This window comes from Bombina bombina, chromosome 6 (assembly GCF_027579735.1).
Source record: "Bombina bombina isolate aBomBom1 chromosome 6, aBomBom1.pri, whole genome shotgun sequence".
Classification (NCBI taxonomy): Eukaryota; Metazoa; Chordata; class Amphibia; order Anura; family Bombinatoridae; genus Bombina; species Bombina bombina.
In genome coordinates this window covers 707965266-707982982 of record NC_069504.1, presented here as the reverse complement: position 1 = coordinate 707982982, position 17717 = coordinate 707965266, and the positions used below count along the sequence as shown (strand labels likewise).

The 17717-nt window shown below is 36.1% G+C and overlaps 1 protein-coding gene across 5 annotated transcripts in view; it reads left to right on the top strand.

The window, feature by feature from the left end:
• NFIX (nuclear factor I X) overlaps positions 1 to 6151 on the top strand; it is a 244892-nt gene extending 238741 nt beyond the window's left edge. For all 5 annotated transcript variants that reach the window (XM_053717870.1, XM_053717866.1, XM_053717869.1 and 2 more), the window contains one exon: positions 3028 to 6151. In XM_053717870.1, coding sequence (XP_053573845.1) covers positions 3028 to 3042 — 15 coding nt within the window. In that variant the 3' untranslated portion in view covers positions 3043 to 6151. The remainder of the gene's footprint in view (positions 1 to 3027) is intronic.
• The last annotated feature ends 11566 nt before the right edge of the window (positions 6152 to 17717 follow it).

Here is a 17717-nt window from a genome sequence, read left to right as displayed (position 1 = left end):
TTCTGTATTTCCCAAAAGTAATGAATGCAGCTGTGGACTCTCCCCGTCAGAAGAAAAGAAAATGATCTGATAAGCATAATTTAAGTTTTTGAGACATGTTTATGTTGCTATGTAGTTTACTTTATGTGAAACAGAGACTCCTACATTACAATACAAGGTCTAAAAAAAATCCCAAAGATTTAGCGTGATTTCTCTCCATGCCGGCGAGGTATTGAATATCAGGCCTTTGGAGAGAATACTAACTGCATATTCCCTAAGGCTATTTTTCTCTTTAGAATAGAAAGGTTATAAAGTCAATGAGAAGTTGTACTGTCTGTCACTCTTTTGCAACCACTACTGGATGAATGACAGGTTGTGCATGCGCTATAAAACATGCATATCCCTTCATTTACTCAATGCTGCCTATTATTTTACTTACTAATATGTCCTTTATCTATTTGACATCTAAAATATATTGCTATGAGCACTTCTGTATTGTCAGTATACACTGTGTGCCCTCCCACCTTTCTTTATAGGTAGATAGACAGAAACGCAGACATGTGTAGGGATGGGCAAGCAACAGTTTTTGTGAGCTCTACAGAAATAGTTACTTATAAATCTGCCTTCTGCAGTAAACTGTAAACCATGGTTCAAATTGTCTTTGACACATCTTATAAATAGATGGAGGCTGAATGCTAACTATGACTAAAGGCTTTGAACAGTATAGTGGTATAGATTACAAGGTTAGGTGGCAGTGTTTTGTTATTTAATTCTAGTTCATTTATTAAATTGTCTTTATTTTCTTTTAATCATACAGGGTTAGATTATAAGTGGAGTACAAAATATTGCTGGGAAGCATTGCGCTCACGGGAGCGCGCTTCCATGGGCTCCAATGGGAGCCTTGTTCTCATGCCGTGAGACAAGGCATGAGAACTAGCGCAGCGAAGGGGGTAAGTAGTGCAGCGATGGGAAGCAAATGTAAATATATATGTTTATGAATATATACATATTACAGTATATTTATGTGTTTATATGTATATATACACATATTAACACATAAATATATAAGCATATACATATATATTTTCTGGGAACACACAGTTCCCATAGACCGCAATGTAAAGGCACTTTTCGGTGCCTTTTTTTTTCTTTCTAACAGCCGCCAGCTTTAGCCCTAAAGAACTGCCTGGTACTATTGCACTAAAAAATAAAAATGCTACAATTTACATTTTTTAATAAAATACACACCACTGTATTTTGTGGGCATTTGGGGCACATTTATATGAACTGATCTCTGGTTAATTTTATAAGCGCTAATTGCTACCACAAAGGTTGAGACAGCAGGTTTGTATCTAAGCAGAATATACATCATAAAGTTTGATTATTAGCGGTGGTGAGTGGACATACAAGAATCAACAAGGTTAAAGGTTAACAGATGTCATTTGGACTATGTGATAAATTTATATGGATATGCGAAAAGTTTATCTAAAGCAATACCTTTTAGTATTCTTATGCTTTGACAAGTGAAATGTCCAAATGCAAAATCAAATACTTCAATTATAAATATATAATAGATTTAGTAAAATTGAAAATAGTAAGTAACTCTACATTTATTTTTAATATTGAATGGAAAATAATAATAATCAGGTGATTTACAAGTCAGCTCTCACGGAGTCATTATAGTTATATATAGTTGATTTGTGAGTATTACTTTCATGCTACTTTTTTTACAATAAAAAAATAACTTCTAAATTGCAGTAACTATATCATCCTTTATATATATATATATATATATATATATATATATATATATATATATATTTATATATATACATGCATTATTATTTCCTCCTAAATTATGAATGAGATGGTAGGATAAGAAATCATTATTAAACAACTATATATAAATACATTGAGTGATTAAATGCTAATTAGATAAAGAATAGTGCAGACGATAAATAAAAAAGATAAATCATGTAAATAGTGTTAAATATATGCTGGCAATAAACAATGGTTTTACAAATTATATATCAATATGTTTAATAAATAATATTATTCTGATTAGGATTAATAATTTAATAACAACAATAGTATCAATAATAATAATTTACATAAGGGAATTTATATATTTTATTCTTGATTTTGTCAAAACTAATGTTATGATTTTATTGTTCATTTTCATCTTTATTACTATATGTGATAGTGTTGAAATTCTGTTTACACACAAAAGGACAGTCAACACCTCCAGGAGATAATCTGCTATGATTAAATATTACAGGGCAACATTTATATCAAGGGCTGGGTTACTGCAGTAAGATATTACAGGGGCAATAAGGCACTCAGGAGCATGGTTACTTCAATAAATGCTATAGGGGCAATAAGGCACTGAAGAGCTGGGTTACTGCAATCAGATATTACAGGGCAAAAAGGAGGCACTCAGCAGCTGGGTTACTGCAATAAGATGTTATAGGAATGAGGAGGTACTCAAGAGCTGGGTTAGTGCAATAAGATAGTACGTGTAATAAGGCACTCAGGAGCTGGGTTACTGCAATAAGATATTACGGGGCAATAAGGAGGCACTCAGCAGCTGGGTTACTGCAATAAGATGTTATAGGAATGAGGAGGTACTCAAGAGCTGGATTAGTGCAATAAGATAGTACGTGTAATAAGGCACTCAGGAGCTGGTTTAATGCAATAAGACATTACTGGGGCAATAAGGCACTTAGTAGCTGGGTTAATGCAGTAAGATGTTTCAGGAATTATAAAACACTCAGGAGCTGGGTTACTATAATAAGATATTACAGGGGCAATAGGGCACTCAGGAGCTGAGTTACAGCAATAAGTTGTTACAGGGGTAACAAGGCACTCAGAAGCCATTTCACTGCTCTGATATGTTAAAGATCAATAAATCATTCAAGAGCTGGGTTACTGTAATGCAAATTGACAGGGTCACATATCATTTGATACAAACTTATCTCTCTCATCTCTCTTCTCCTACCCCATTTGCATTACTTTACCCAATTCCTATACTCTCTTTTTTTATTACAGTCCTGGTTCCTTTGATATTACCGCCAAGCTGCAAATTCGCGAGCGGAAGGAACAAAGATTCATGACACAGACCCCCACCCTCCACACACCCACCCCCATGTGTGACTATGAGAGGACACCTTCAGAACAAGCATGGAACACCATGAACTCTCGTCATCATGTGTGGGACAGAAAAGGCTTTGTTTGGGATTGCTTTTTATCGTTTGCATTACTTTACAATCCTATGACAGGGGTGTTAACATCACTCTTCACCTGGTCCCCTTGCCACACCTCCTGCCTCCTTTTCTCCAAGAAATCACCCGTTGACACAGACCAGAGGGAGCTATGGAACATACGATTGGTCCCTCCTACTTTAGGGTGACACAATGACACTTATAGAGGAAATTATGGGACACTGAATCTGTGCCCCTCTCTCTCAAGGTGACACAGACAGAAGGGAGGCATACCCTAGCAAACAATACTAATTTTTTTCTTTGGTTATACATGGGTAGGGGTTCAAATGATTCTTCCTTTTAGTTCTTCATGGTTTATTCATCAAAAGTCTCTCTATATATAGTGAATAATTGAAATTATGTTTAGCCTTTTTTTATATTTATAAAAAAGGATAAAAACAGAAATTTAAATTATCATTAGCTCAAAAGCAAGGGACAATGATACATCTTCAGATACTTAAGTGCAATGATTTAAAATTAGCGTAGACTTTTTTTAAGGTTAATATTTAAACATGCAAAAAAAACATTTCTATTTTGTTTAAAAAAAAAAAGGATAAAACATTTTCTTTTTTTTCCAGTCCTTAATTTCCCAATGGACTCTAAAACAATGGGAATTCTGTCTGTCCTCAGACGTTAACATTTTTGAAAATTATTTTCTTGCACTAAATATGATTTAAAAATTTAGTTTTTATCTTTTCTTTACTTAGCATCTGTTTTTTTTTCCCCATTGCACTACAAATATATTTTTTTTTATTGCTTAAATCCTTTTGAGAAATTTTCAACACGTAAAGCAGCATTTATATTTTCTTGATATCCGCATTGTATTTAAAATTTTAAGGGCAAAAAAACACCTTTCCAAACTAGTTTAAATTTACTGCTTGTAAAATGTGACGTTAAATGAATCTAAGAGAATGAAAATTATTAAGTTTTCAAAATAATCCAGACTTATGTAAGAAAATAATATCCTTTTTTATTTTGTTACAGAACCATAGAACCAGGTATTAAAATGATTTAAGGATCTGATTTACATTTAGGCACAAATACAAATTAAGCATTTTTGTACATTTCCCTTTTTTGGAATAACACTATAAATGAATTTGCCATACATCAGTGCAGTGTACAAGTGCTGGACCCAACCTTGATAAGACTATATATAGTCGGATACACACTATCTGGACTGAAACAAACAAAGCCTTTATTGCAAGGTAACAATTGACCTATCAAGAGCAACCAGAAGGGAAAACAAAGCAAACATATATAGTGTAACCATAATAATCCCAAGCAATGACTTTATTTTAGCACAACTGTGCAGTGCATCCTGGGTATCTGAATGAGCCTCACTACATCTCACTAATATATCTCTTGCCACTTATAACGGTTCTTTAGCTAAATAACTTTTGATGTGCTATTAGTAAATTTAGTCGCCAATTTACATGGTTTGACTGTTATATGGTCTGTCAATTTTTAATTTGCTATATTATTTTTTGTTAATTGTTTGGGATCTGGGGCTATTACACTATATCTGTTTGCTTCTAGTTAGTCTAAGAAAGGAGCATGTTGCTCTTGAAACATAAATGTTTTGTTATTAGATACTGTGCAATAAAGGTCTTGTTTCATATCCAGCTTTGTTACTAATATCCTATATTGCACCCTGGCAGATGCCTACTATTTATGGTGAGAGTACTAAGGATAAGGTAAACTATAGTGTATATCTACAAAGGGTTTGACATTTCCACTAGTCCCAGAAGAGTAAGAAATTGCAGTGGATTAATAAAAAGAAATTTACTTTTCCTATCTTTTAACATTGAGTGGACGAGTAAGTTTTCCCCTCTGGGCTGACTAGTATAGTGATATTTTTTTCATCCATATATAAATTATATATGTGTGGCGTATATATGCAGGGGCGGAACTACCATTGGTGCAGCAGGTGCAGTGGCACCAGGGCCCAACCGCTGGAGGGGGGCCCATATAAGCCAGCTTATACATAGGCATATGCAGAATGTGTCCAATCATAATGCAGGGAAGCTTTTTATTAGCGTAAGTCAAAATCATTATATTGAGCAGAATGTATTTTATTACTTTTGCTTTTTATTGAGTTACCTTGCATCAGGGCCCTCTGATGAGTAGATCCGCTACTGCGTATATATATATATATAGTCTGAAATCTGCATGATCTGTCTGCAAACAAAGACAATGTTTCGGAATAGGCCCTTTTACTGGACTATGGATTAGTTCTTGAAGGAAAGAAAAACAATGAAAAAGATAGCTAAAAAACCAAGAGAGCTGTTTATATTAAGTGGCTTGTTGCTAGTTTATCTACACGCAATGTAAGTCATGTTCAGTTTTCAAGCCTTGACAGACATGTTGTGCCGTTTAATGCAAATAGCAAACGCAAGCTGCTTGTATAAAGAATAAAACAAAAAGCTGCAGACAGAAAATAACAGATCAGGACCCACAAGGGTGTGTATCAGTTTTCAACTGTAATTCAAGCAAAAACAATTCTATTGTACATAAGTTTATGACTGCTAAGTATTTGCATTGTCTTCTTTACTACAAAGCTCAGAAAGCAGCTATGGTTTATTAAAATTGATGTTTTTCAATGACTTGCTCCTGCACTAGGGTGGAAAATATTCTAAAAGCAAAAAGTGAACTGTGAATAAGGTCCTAGTGTAGAAGATGCTACAATTGGGCGAATCTAAAGGATCATACACGATTTGTATGCTCTGAGCGATACAGCATTGATATCCCAATAACACGGCCAAACACATTCTCTGAAACATTGCAGATTCGCTTGAAAGGGCATAAAAAGCGTGAAACGATTGAATGTATCATTTCTAAAGGTGCCGCTGTGACTAAAACAAATATTCCAAACACTGAGTTGAGTGCATTAAAATGTTTTGTTTTGTTTTAAATTTGATCATTTTTTTAATATATTGATTTAAGTAAGACACCTAAGGAAATGCAACAGAAAAAAATATTTTTATTATCTTGAAGATAAGGTCTGTGCTGCTAATCAAGCTCTGCACCGAATAAGCTACAGATTATATACAAGTCTGCTATGTTCAGTATTGTTACTTTGTAGTGTCTAGTTTTAGTAATACAATGAAATGTGACAATGTTCTATTTTATTTCTTGAGACACAGAAAGACAAATGAGCATCATAATTGAGAGTAGATATGTGACAGAGAAGACCAAAAAAGGTCAGTATTTAATTGAGCAGACTCACTCACATAAATTAGCTCAGATAGGTAAACTAAACTATTTAAATGGATAATACAGTATTGATCTCAAAGAGGGCATTTTTTTTAATGGGGGTTCTTTTGCTGTAATTAAAAATGTTTTTTCTTTTGATAGCATCATTTACATATCTGAGAAAGAATCATTTTGGCCACTAAAAAACAAACTACTTGTTTTAATGCACTCACTGTTCAGTAAGTCAGAAATGCTTTTGTTATTCCCATGTCCCCTTAATGTAGTCATCAGTGTTTGTAATTGAGAAGCAAATATGCTAACAATGGAAGCCCTTATAATCAAGGGGTTTGCTTATATTAAAACATTATAATACATCTTATACAATTATTTTAATTATTTACAATTATATCTTACTGAAACTCAAAGCTAGGTGTAAGCAATTAGAAATATTATAAACAAAGACCTAGCCTGAGTATCAATATTCTTAAAAAAATAAAAAAAATACTGCAGCTAATACAATAATACTATATATATATATATATATATATATATATATATATATGAAATTGTGTTGTATCTACTAATTGTAAATCTGATCCTCACTTTAAAAGTTTACAATTTCCTTGGCTGCAAGGTGGGGGAACAATTTTTTTTTAATTTTTTTTTGGGGGGTGGGATGTAAAAGTCCTGCTTTTGCACATATTTTTTATATAATTCATTTTTTTTAATTGGTGAAAATATATATATATATATCAAATTTTATGTTGTTGCTGCTTCATAAATACAATGAGCGGATATTAGACTTTGGGGTTGTAAAGAAACCCTTAAAGCAAAATACAATAATTAACCCTAATGGTGCTTTGCTTTTATTTAAAAAAAACTAAACAAAACATTGTCTGGAAACCAACATTAAAGCATAAACGCACTTTTTTTTAATTTAGTCCTCTCACTTTTTTTAGGACTGTTTTTAGGGTGTGTGTACGTGTGGGGTGGGGTCTTTGGCGAAGCAGAAAGTTGTTATATGGCCATTTGCAGGGTTAAACAATAGCAATCTCTGAAGATGTTTTCCTCTGCATTTTCTAAATACAAAAATATAATTTCTTATAAATAATCCATAAATATTAAGAAAGTAAAAATATATTTGCTGATTTATGCCATAATCAGTAAATGTATTAAGATCTTCAAGCAACTGCAGTAGGTTGAGAGGCAAATTAGTGCTTTTAATGAGATGCCCCTAAATTTTCCCAGCCAGAGGGTAAAGAGAATATTTCAATTAAATACCAGCCTGAATAGTGCCTTCTATATTAATGTAATGGTAAAGTAAGGAGGAGCTGGGATTTGAGAAATTATTTTAGTCCTTCCCTAAAAGCAATAAGCCATATTATTATATATATATTTTTGTATTTGGTTATTAAACCATTTTTATAGGAAGGGTTATCCGAATCCTACATACAGCAATTCAGCATTACAGAGCCAAACCCCTTCCTAATCATGTAGAAAAATACAATCAACTGAATATTTTTAATGCCACATTAGTCCTTGTTTTTTTAATATTTTTTTTTTAATTATTATTAGTAATGAAATTTTAATTAAATTATGTCATTAGATAGAAAATATGATTAATTAATAAAATGTGGCAAACTGATTGCTATTAAAATCAGAAGTAAAATTGGGAGATAAAAAAGCAGGGAAAATGTCTTCATTTTTTTTTTATGTATATAAATTGCTAACCCTGTTTTGGTAAGTACAGGGATAGCACCCTTTGGAAAGGTCAGTAACTGCTTTCTGCTTCTCCCAGAAGGTACAAGTTTCTTGTAGCTCTTGAGAAAGGCAGCATATATATATATATAAATATATATATAAATATATCATTACATTGCATATCCAGAATGGAAATCCCCCCTCACCTTCATTTGGTATTTGATCCTTCCTTCCCTCCCTCTCTTCTTTCCCATTCTTTCTACACAATATTACCACTGTGTATGCTCCACTTCTACTCGTTCCTCTCTACAGAATGTGTAAATGGAATGCTTGTTGTCAGTATAGCACCCCTCTTCTTCTTTGTATATTCCTCCTATCTTCTTATTGGACCCTCTTCCATCAACTGTTCTTCTGCTTTCGTCTGCCGGTTTCAGGTTGTTTTTTTCTCTTTTACCCCCATTTTTTCCCTTTTTTATTTCATCTTTCTCAACCTACTTTTCTTTCCGTCTCTCAGTTTCGTCCCCATCTTATCCTGTGTATTTTCTTCCCTGCTTGAAATATTATCAGTTTTATTTTTTTATTGTTTATTTTTTAATTGCCCTCCTACCTGGATCTCGTCCGACCTGCCCCATACTCCTTACCTCTAATCCTCTTGCTTCCCCATTGGATGGCTATTATTATGTGTATGTGAAATAAAGAATTATTTCCTTGGGAAACAAATAAACTTTGGTATATGTTTATTTCTGAATATTCAAGACAATGTGGCATTTCTAGAATACAATGAGCAGATACTGAACAAGATATTGGATGACACCTGTAAGATCCAAAATTGGACACACAACCTGGCAAAGACTTGATAGAAATGTGGTCAAGAAAAAAATGTATGTTCTAGGAACAGACCATTGATATTGAGGCTTGAGCACAAGAACTGTGTTTGATTCAGTAATAACATTCCCAATAGCATATGCCCCAGCATGTTAAAACACAAGACCAGGATTTTAAGGGAATAGGTTGGTCACAAGAGAGGTATTGTCTTTTGGTGTGATTGTTCTTAATATGGGCATGATTAAAGGGACAGTCTAGTATAAATTAAACTTTCATTATTCAGATAGGACTTTTAATTTTAATCAACTTTCCAATTTACTTTTATCATCAAATTTGCTTTTTTTCTCTTGGTATTCTTAGTTTAAACTAAACATAGGTAGGCTCATATGCTAATTTCTAAGCCTTTGAGGGCTGCCTCTTATCACATGCTTTTTAAATCTCTTTTCAACACAAAGAGACAGAAAGTACACGTGGGCCATATAGATAACACTGTGTTCAGGCACAGGGGGTTATTTAAGATTTAGCACAAAACAATGCTAAATGTAAGACAATAGATAATAAACAGTCACAGTCATGTGATCAGGGGGCTGGAAGAAGGTTCCTAGATACAAGGTTATCACAGAGGTAAAAAGTACATTAATATAACTGTGTTGGTTGTGCAAAACTGGGGAATGGGTAATAAAGGGATTATCTATCTTATAAAACAATAACAATTCTATGGTAGACTGTCCCTTTAATGTTAAAATGAGCAAGTTTATAGGGACTTTAAACACCAAATAAATGCTAGACAAATTGATGTATTAAAAGCAAATATTAGCCTAATAATAATAATATGTAAACAATTATTAATTAAGTATAGTAAAGTTTTAGGGGCTGATTTATCATATGTCGGACGGACATGATCCGCTGTAGCAGATCATGTCCGCCCGACATTGCTAAATGCCGACAGCATACTCTGTCTGGTGAAATGCTTGTGCAATGCCACCCCCAGCACATGCACGGCCAATCTGCGGCTAGCAAGGGTTGCCTGTTATATTATGTCCCCGTCCATAGAGAATAAGAGACAAGTATAAGTTTATTAGGGTTAGTCTGGAGTTTGCACGTCCAATTATCATAGGAAAATGGAAAACCCACAGTTTTTTGATTTTGCAGTAAAAGGAGACAAAATAAGCTATCAATGTATATATTAGCATTTTATTTTTACTAGGCATAATAAAAAATATTACAATTTAAATGTGTTTAATGTCCCATTAAAGAATCTAGTAATTAACCCTTTTAGTGCAGATGACAGCACATAGTAATAATGATCATCTGGCGTTAATAAATGCTCATTCATTTGTGTAGAGGCTAATGGGAGCCCCTACCCGCAAATCAAAGTTATATAAATATACATCAAGGTCCTGAAATTTAAGTGAGAATAACCCGTTCTTGTTTGTCTATAGAGTTTAAAAAAAAACACACAATATATTGTTTGTAACCTTGATTATTAAAATTTTAATGTATATAATGTATATAGTTTTTTTTAATAAGGGAGGTCTCTATGCACTTATAATAGGCCACCAAAAAGGCCTAGACACCCAGACCCATTGTTTTAAAGCCTAGAAAAAACCCTCTTTTAAAAAAAAAAAAAGCCCCTGCAGGTTTTCATTGTCAGGTGATCACTGTGATAATAGTAGTCACCTGACATGAATAAATATCCATTTATTTGAGTATAGTCTCATAGGAGTCCCTATGTGCACATCAAAGTTATATAATCATAACCTAAGGCCCCTATTTATATAAGGGTAACCCCCTATTCTTTTAACTAAGGTGTATATAAAAGAAAAACACACACAATTGTTTACAACCTTCTATATTTTAATGAAAATATATATTTTTTTTCCAAACATTTTGTTGTTGAGTTGAAAACAACAATACACATGTGTGAGTTTCTTACTGAAAAATTACCTACAGTTTTGCATCTAAAGACTCGGAAACAGCTCAGCATAGTGGTGGAAAATGGCTCAGCAGTTAAAGGGACATAATACTCATATGCTAAATCAAAAAGGAAGATATTTTACCTCACAACTTACTCAGCTCACCAGAGTAAGTGCTGTCTAAAAAGTTATCTTTCAGTTACTGCCCAGCTGCAGGTAAAAAAAAAGAAGAAGAAATGAACAGCTGCCAATCAGCATCAGCAGTGCTGAGGTCATGAACTCTTTTACTGTGATCTTATGAGATTTCACTTAGCTCTCATGAGATCTCATAGTAAACTTCCTTAAACTGAATAGGGAAATAATATGAGTGTGCATGAGGCACGCTCCCTTGCAGGTCCCGGGACAGGCATACTGATTTGCTGCATAAAGTCCTTTACAATGGGGTGAGAATACTTTTTATATAGAGATGTTCAGGTGATATTTTCTAGTCAGCTTTTTACAGCTATGCTGCATCACTTTCAAATGTTTCAAGATTTGGGTATCATGTCCCTTTAAGCAGTTAAAGGGGTAGGGTTTGCATGTAATGCCTGGGCACTAGCATTATGTAGAATAGCTGAAGCACAGTGCGGCATGTGGTAAAGAGGGAAGGCTTGGGTCCAAATTTTGGACTATTCTGCAAATATAGAATATTATGGGAATTGGTGACGGTTGTTCATAAATGTAGCCCAATATCAACTATGTATCAACTATGTAATGTAGTCAGGCACATATATGGCTAGGCACAGATTAGCCAGCCTGTAGTGTGGTACCATAACAGTGGCAGATGAATGTAATCTGATGTTTGAAGATCAATCTTCTCTGTTTCTGCAATAAAGAGGGGAGTTCTGATTAGTAATATATATTGTATTGTACTCCTAGCACTCAGAGAGATGTATGGAGAAATGATATTCCTGAATTTTAAAAGCAAATTAAAAAAGCATAATTAAATATATGCCTTAGTTTGCACAGATTTGCATTAATTTAGATTTATAATGTGACAAATTTTTAAGTTTCCAACTATATTATGCAAATATTTGCCATTGTAATACAATGGAATTTATTTCCTTCTTAATATGAGGAGAGTCCACGGCATCATTCCTTACTGTTAGGAAATACTGAACCTGGCCACCAGGATGAGGCAAAGACACCCCAGCCAAAGGCTTAAATATTCCCCCTACTTCCCTGATATCCCAGTCATTCTTTGCCTTTCGTCACAGGAGGTTGGCAGAGAAGTGTCAGAAAATTCGGAATAGTTCCTTATGAAGTTTATCTACCCTTTAAAATGGGACTGGAGTATTAAGTAGTCTTGTCAGCCTCTCAGTGAGAGCATAGAGTGTGGAGATGCAGGGAGAGTCTTTCTGCAACAGCATCCAGACTCGTTTTATCAGCTCTTAAGCAATCAGTGTTGACGAGTTTCACTGCCTGCTTCCATCACTCAAGTCACTCAATGACTGAAAAGGCCAGTAGATATGTGGATGCCAGACTTAGGTATATAGTGGATGCTTTGCCCTCCCACACCAGAGACACTATGCACGTATTGAATAAAATAAACACACTAACTGTAAGACCAGAGTCCTTATTAGTAACGTGCGACGTAAAGTCTTTGTATACAAGTATAGATAAAAAGTGGGGTTGTCAAGCAGTGTCCTATTTCCTATCAAAAAACCAAGATCTAACAGATGAAACCAAACAATTCATCATTGACCTGTTAGAATTTGTATTAGAACACAACTACTTTGTTTTTGATGGAAAGTTTACCTACAAATATGCGGAACTGCAATGGGGACATCTTGCGCCCCTACTTACGCCAATATATACCTGGGCTGGTGGGAGGAAACTGTGGTCTTTCATCAGAACCTTTCACAGTTTACCAAATATATCACCCACTGGTCCAGGTATATAGACGATATCTTGTTTATATGGGAGGGCATTATAGAACTACTCCATGAATTCATTGCTATCCTTAATGATAATCCTTTTGGATTATATCTAACTATGACTTGTGATGATGGCAAGGTGGAATTTCTAGATTTATCTATTCGTAAGAGTAACAATAATCTAGAGACAGAAACCTTTAGAAAGCCCACAGCTACGAACAATATCCTTAATGCTAACAGTTTCCATCACCCTAACACTATTAGGAGTTTACCAACTGGGGAGTATTTAAGGATTCGCAGAAATTCTTCATCACTAGAATCCTTCCAAAAGGCTGCTAATGAACTAAGGAATAGACTACTTCTAAGGGGTTATTCTAGAAAGTCTCTGAAGAGAGCCTATCAGAAAGCACTACACAAAAATAGGGAGGAACTTTTAAGACCCAAAAAGTTACAATCCAATTCCAATCCGTTAAGATTCATCTCCACATATTGCAACCAAAGCCAACAGGTATCTAATATACTGTCGACACATTGGCATATCTTACAACTAGATGAACAGCTTAAGTCCATCATCCCACAGAATCCTTTATGCACCTATAGACGTGCAAACAACCTCAGTGATCAACTAGCATCCAGTCACTGACAGAAATGCCAAAAAAGCCCCGATCTATAAGGGATCTATAGCATGTGGCAATTGTAAAAACTGCACATATATGGTTAAAAAGAAATATATGTTGGATAGATTTAACAAGAAATGGATGATTCAGAATCACATTACTTGTAAGACATCTAATGTGATCTATTGTCTATCATGCAGCTGCAATTGTTTCTATGTAGGTATGACCACTAGACAAATGGGGGTCAGAATCACTGAGCACCTAAGCAACATTAGGAACGCAGCAAAGGATGTGGAAAAGGGCAAACAAATTACCAGTGTTGCCAGGCACTTTCTATACTGTCATGAAGGAAAAACAAATAGTTTTAAGTGCTGGGGACTGGAAGCATTACGCCCAGGAATACGTGGCAAGGATATGGAACAAGCCCTTTTGAGAAAAGAGGCGAGATGGATTTTTAACTTAAATGCTGTCATGCCCAATGGCATGAATGAGAATAATAATTTTTGGGCATTCCTTTAAAAATGTTTACTGTACATTTCTATTTTAACTTTGCATAAATATTGATTCTAAATGATAATCAACAGTAATACCGAATTCTAATGTGCACCCAGAAAAATTTCCGTATAGGATAATATAGATGCACAACGGATCACTGTATGAAATTATAAACACGATGATATGATGGTCACTTTATTAATCATAGTGTTTAAGTTGCTGCTTCATTTCCTATTTACGAATGTGTTCCGATTTATACTTAGGTACTTTCATGCCTGATATCATACTACATGTCAGACATTCTTAATATAAGGACCTTTATATTTAAAGAGGAAGTATTTAGAGTGTAATACTTAACAGTATAAACGGCTTTATATTGGTAACTCTATCACTGACACAATTATAAGGAGTATTGGAATGATTGAGCATTGAACGCACATAATATTTTCATTACAGTCTGATAAGTACTATAAGGTGTTTTTTTTACTAATACACCGTTAGTGCAAACCGCAATAATAAAATCCTACTAATGAGCTTTAGTTCATAATCTTGATATTATGGCATATTTTGGACATGATACTTGCTCATCGCAATAACAATACCCATGTCCAGAATATTATAAGCTCTATTAATCATTTTTGGGTGCACATAGAATTGGATTAAATATAGTGATCGAACACATAGTACTATTGTTAACCATCCTCCTAACATGCGTAGACAGCATTAAGCTATTCCTGATTGGGCTTGCATTCAGTTGCCGGTGGCCAATCAGCTAGCGTATAGCACGCTGTTCTGAATCGCACGTGATTCGTTGAAAGATGGGCGCGCATCTAACGCACGCTATGATTGGACGGATTAAATAGGGGATTGGTTTATAAGGTGCTGTGAGCGAGTCACTCGTCTTGTCAAAATTCAATTGCACATTGAGAAAGGCCGCTACTCGGCCGAAACGCGTTTGTGCCCAACCTTACTACATGCTTATTTAAATATAAGTGTTTTTAACGTTTTCTAATTTAGTTTACCAACGTAATAGGTAATCCACTGCAAGGGACGTGTATACACAGAATAGAAGCCATCCCTGTCACCTGAAGCCAGCGTATCCTGTTACTGGCCAGGAATTCAGGGGGGTGGTGGAACCTGTGTCTACTGTCTGGGTATATTGCAGCGTGATATTCATTGGTAACAGTGTGAAGTGTTAGTGTGGGGTAACCTAGTAATGGTGAGAGTGTCATTTACACTCTTTTTTAAATAGTGGTTCAATAAAATATAAGTTTTAACTTAATTATATCCTTTCACATTAGTTGAATACCTCAACATAGTTACTAACAATTACAGGAATGAGTGCTTATTAACCCCTTCTTGTCCAGTCTCCCCCTTATCCTTACTTAAACTATCCATCACTCAAGTCCATGTCAGGAGCGGTCCTATAAGACTGTCAAATTTGAGAGTCTGTGTTTCTGTTCCACGGCATCGATTCTGGTAAGATTGTTTAATTTTTTTACACATATGATAATGCAAGAAGATAGGGTCACAGTGTGACTCTTTTTATCTGTATGGAATCAAGCATTAATATCTCAGGAGGGGTATTATTGAACAGTGGGGATTAATCACATAAATTTATTTGATTATGCTGCGACGTGTGAGATGAGGCTCAGGCCAATGTTGGAACATACAGGGTTTTTTACTTTCGTTTTGAGAGCTGCGCAGCCTGAAAGGCTTGGAGCTTTTTTTTGCTATTATAGCAGGGGCGGTCCTGCATTGCGCACCACGTGACCGGGTGTGGTCACACTTATTTCCTCTTTCATGACCGTGCGGTTTACCAGAGAAGAAGTGGTTTCTCTGTTTTGCCTGGGTCATAGGAGGTGGTGAGTGGCCCAGCCATTGGGGGTATAAAGGTGCCGTTTTTCTTATTATTCAATAGTCTGCTTTGTAAGCACAAGCTATAGAGGATTCTGACACGTTAGAGGGTACTCCCTCTTTACCTAAGTCTAATACCTGTCTATATTGTGAGGAGGCCACGGTATACCCGCCCGCTCAATTATGTTGCACATGCCTTGATAAAGTAATCATGTCAAAGAAGGTTAATTTGTTTGATACCACTGAGCCGTCCACCTCTGAGGAGTCTCCATCCCGTGAGGTGCGCACCCTACAGTCATCTCCTAATACACAGGCAGCTTCCCGTAGCACTCCTAATCCTCCATCTGGAGGGGGCCTTTTACCGCCAGACTTTACTGAGCAGTTGCAAACGGCAGTGTTTCTGGGGTCTTTAGTGCTTCACCTCGCCCTGCTAAGCGCAAGCGAAAGGTTAAATATTGCTATCCTTCCCAGGGGTCATCTACTAGCTTACTGGATTTATCTGATACAAGATTATCCGATGATGAAGGCGCCTCTGATACTTCAGAGGGAGCTCTTTCTGGGTCGGAATCTGCTGCATCTAAACCTCCAGCTGCGGAGGAACCTGACTTTAGATTTAGGATTGAGCATTTATGCTTTATGTTGAAGGACGTTTTAGCTATGTTAGAGGTCCCAGAGCCCAAATTGCCTGAGGATCCTTTGATTCCTAAATTACATAAGGCCTACGAGGACAGGGTTGTACCACAAACTTTCCCAGTTCCGGTAAAGATGGCGAACATTATTAAGAATCAATGGGAAAGGATTGGTTCTTCATTTTCCCCTTCGTCTTCCTTTAAGAAATTGTTTCCGGTCCCGGACTCTCAATTGGAATTGTGTGGTTCCATCCCCAAGGTGGATGGCGCTATCTCCACGCTTGCTAAACGCACTACTATCCCGCTTGAGGATAGTTTGTCGTTTAAAGAGCCCATGGATAAGAAGATAGAAAAACTCTGTTAAGAAAGATGTTTCAACATACGGGATATTTGTTTCAACTGGCAGTGGCTGTTGCTGCGGTTGCTGGAGCGGCTACCTACTGGTGAGACTTCTTTTCTGAGTTGATCGAGGTGGAGGGTCCCCTCAACGTGATCCAGGAAAGAATTAAGGCCTTAAGGGTGGCTAATTCTTTTATTTGTGATGCAAATATGCAAATTATTCACCTGAATGTTAAGGCTTCAGGTTTTTATGTTCAAGCCCGTAGGACACTCTGGCTGATGTCCTGGTCTGCAGACATGACTTCTAAGTCCAGACTTCTTTCTCTCCCCTTTAAGGGAAAGATTTTATTTGGTCCAGGCCTGGACTCAATTATCTCCATGGTTACTGGAGGCAAGGGTGCCTTTTTACCGCAGGATAAGAAGAGCAAGCCTAAGGGACAAGGTCCTAATTTTTGTTCCTTTCATTCTGATAAATCCCAATGTCAGCATCCCTCCGCAAAGCCAGAGCAATATAAGGGGACTTAGAAGCCAGATCAGTCCTGGAATAGATCCAAGCAGAGCAAGAAGCCCGCCGATACAAAGTCGGCATGAAGCGGCGGCCCCCTATCCAGCTCTGGATCATGTAGGGGGCAGACTGTTGCTCTTTTCAGATGCTTGGTTTGGGGACATACAAGACCTGTGAGTCCTGGAGGTCATGGCTCAGTGGTATAAGATAGGTTTCAAGTCTCATCCACCCAGGGGCAGATTCCTCCTATTCAACCTGTCTTTAAGGCCAGAAAAGAGAGAAGAGTTTCTGCGGTGCATGAGGGATCTCTCCTCCCTAGGAGTCATTGTCCCGGTACCTCTTGCAGAAAAAGGTCTGGGTTACTATTCAAACCTTTTTGTGGTCCCAAAGAAGGAGTTTACTTCCCCCCGATTCTGGACCTAATGTGCCTAAATAAATTCCTATCTGTCCCCTCGTTCAAGATGAAGACGATAAGGTCCATCCTTC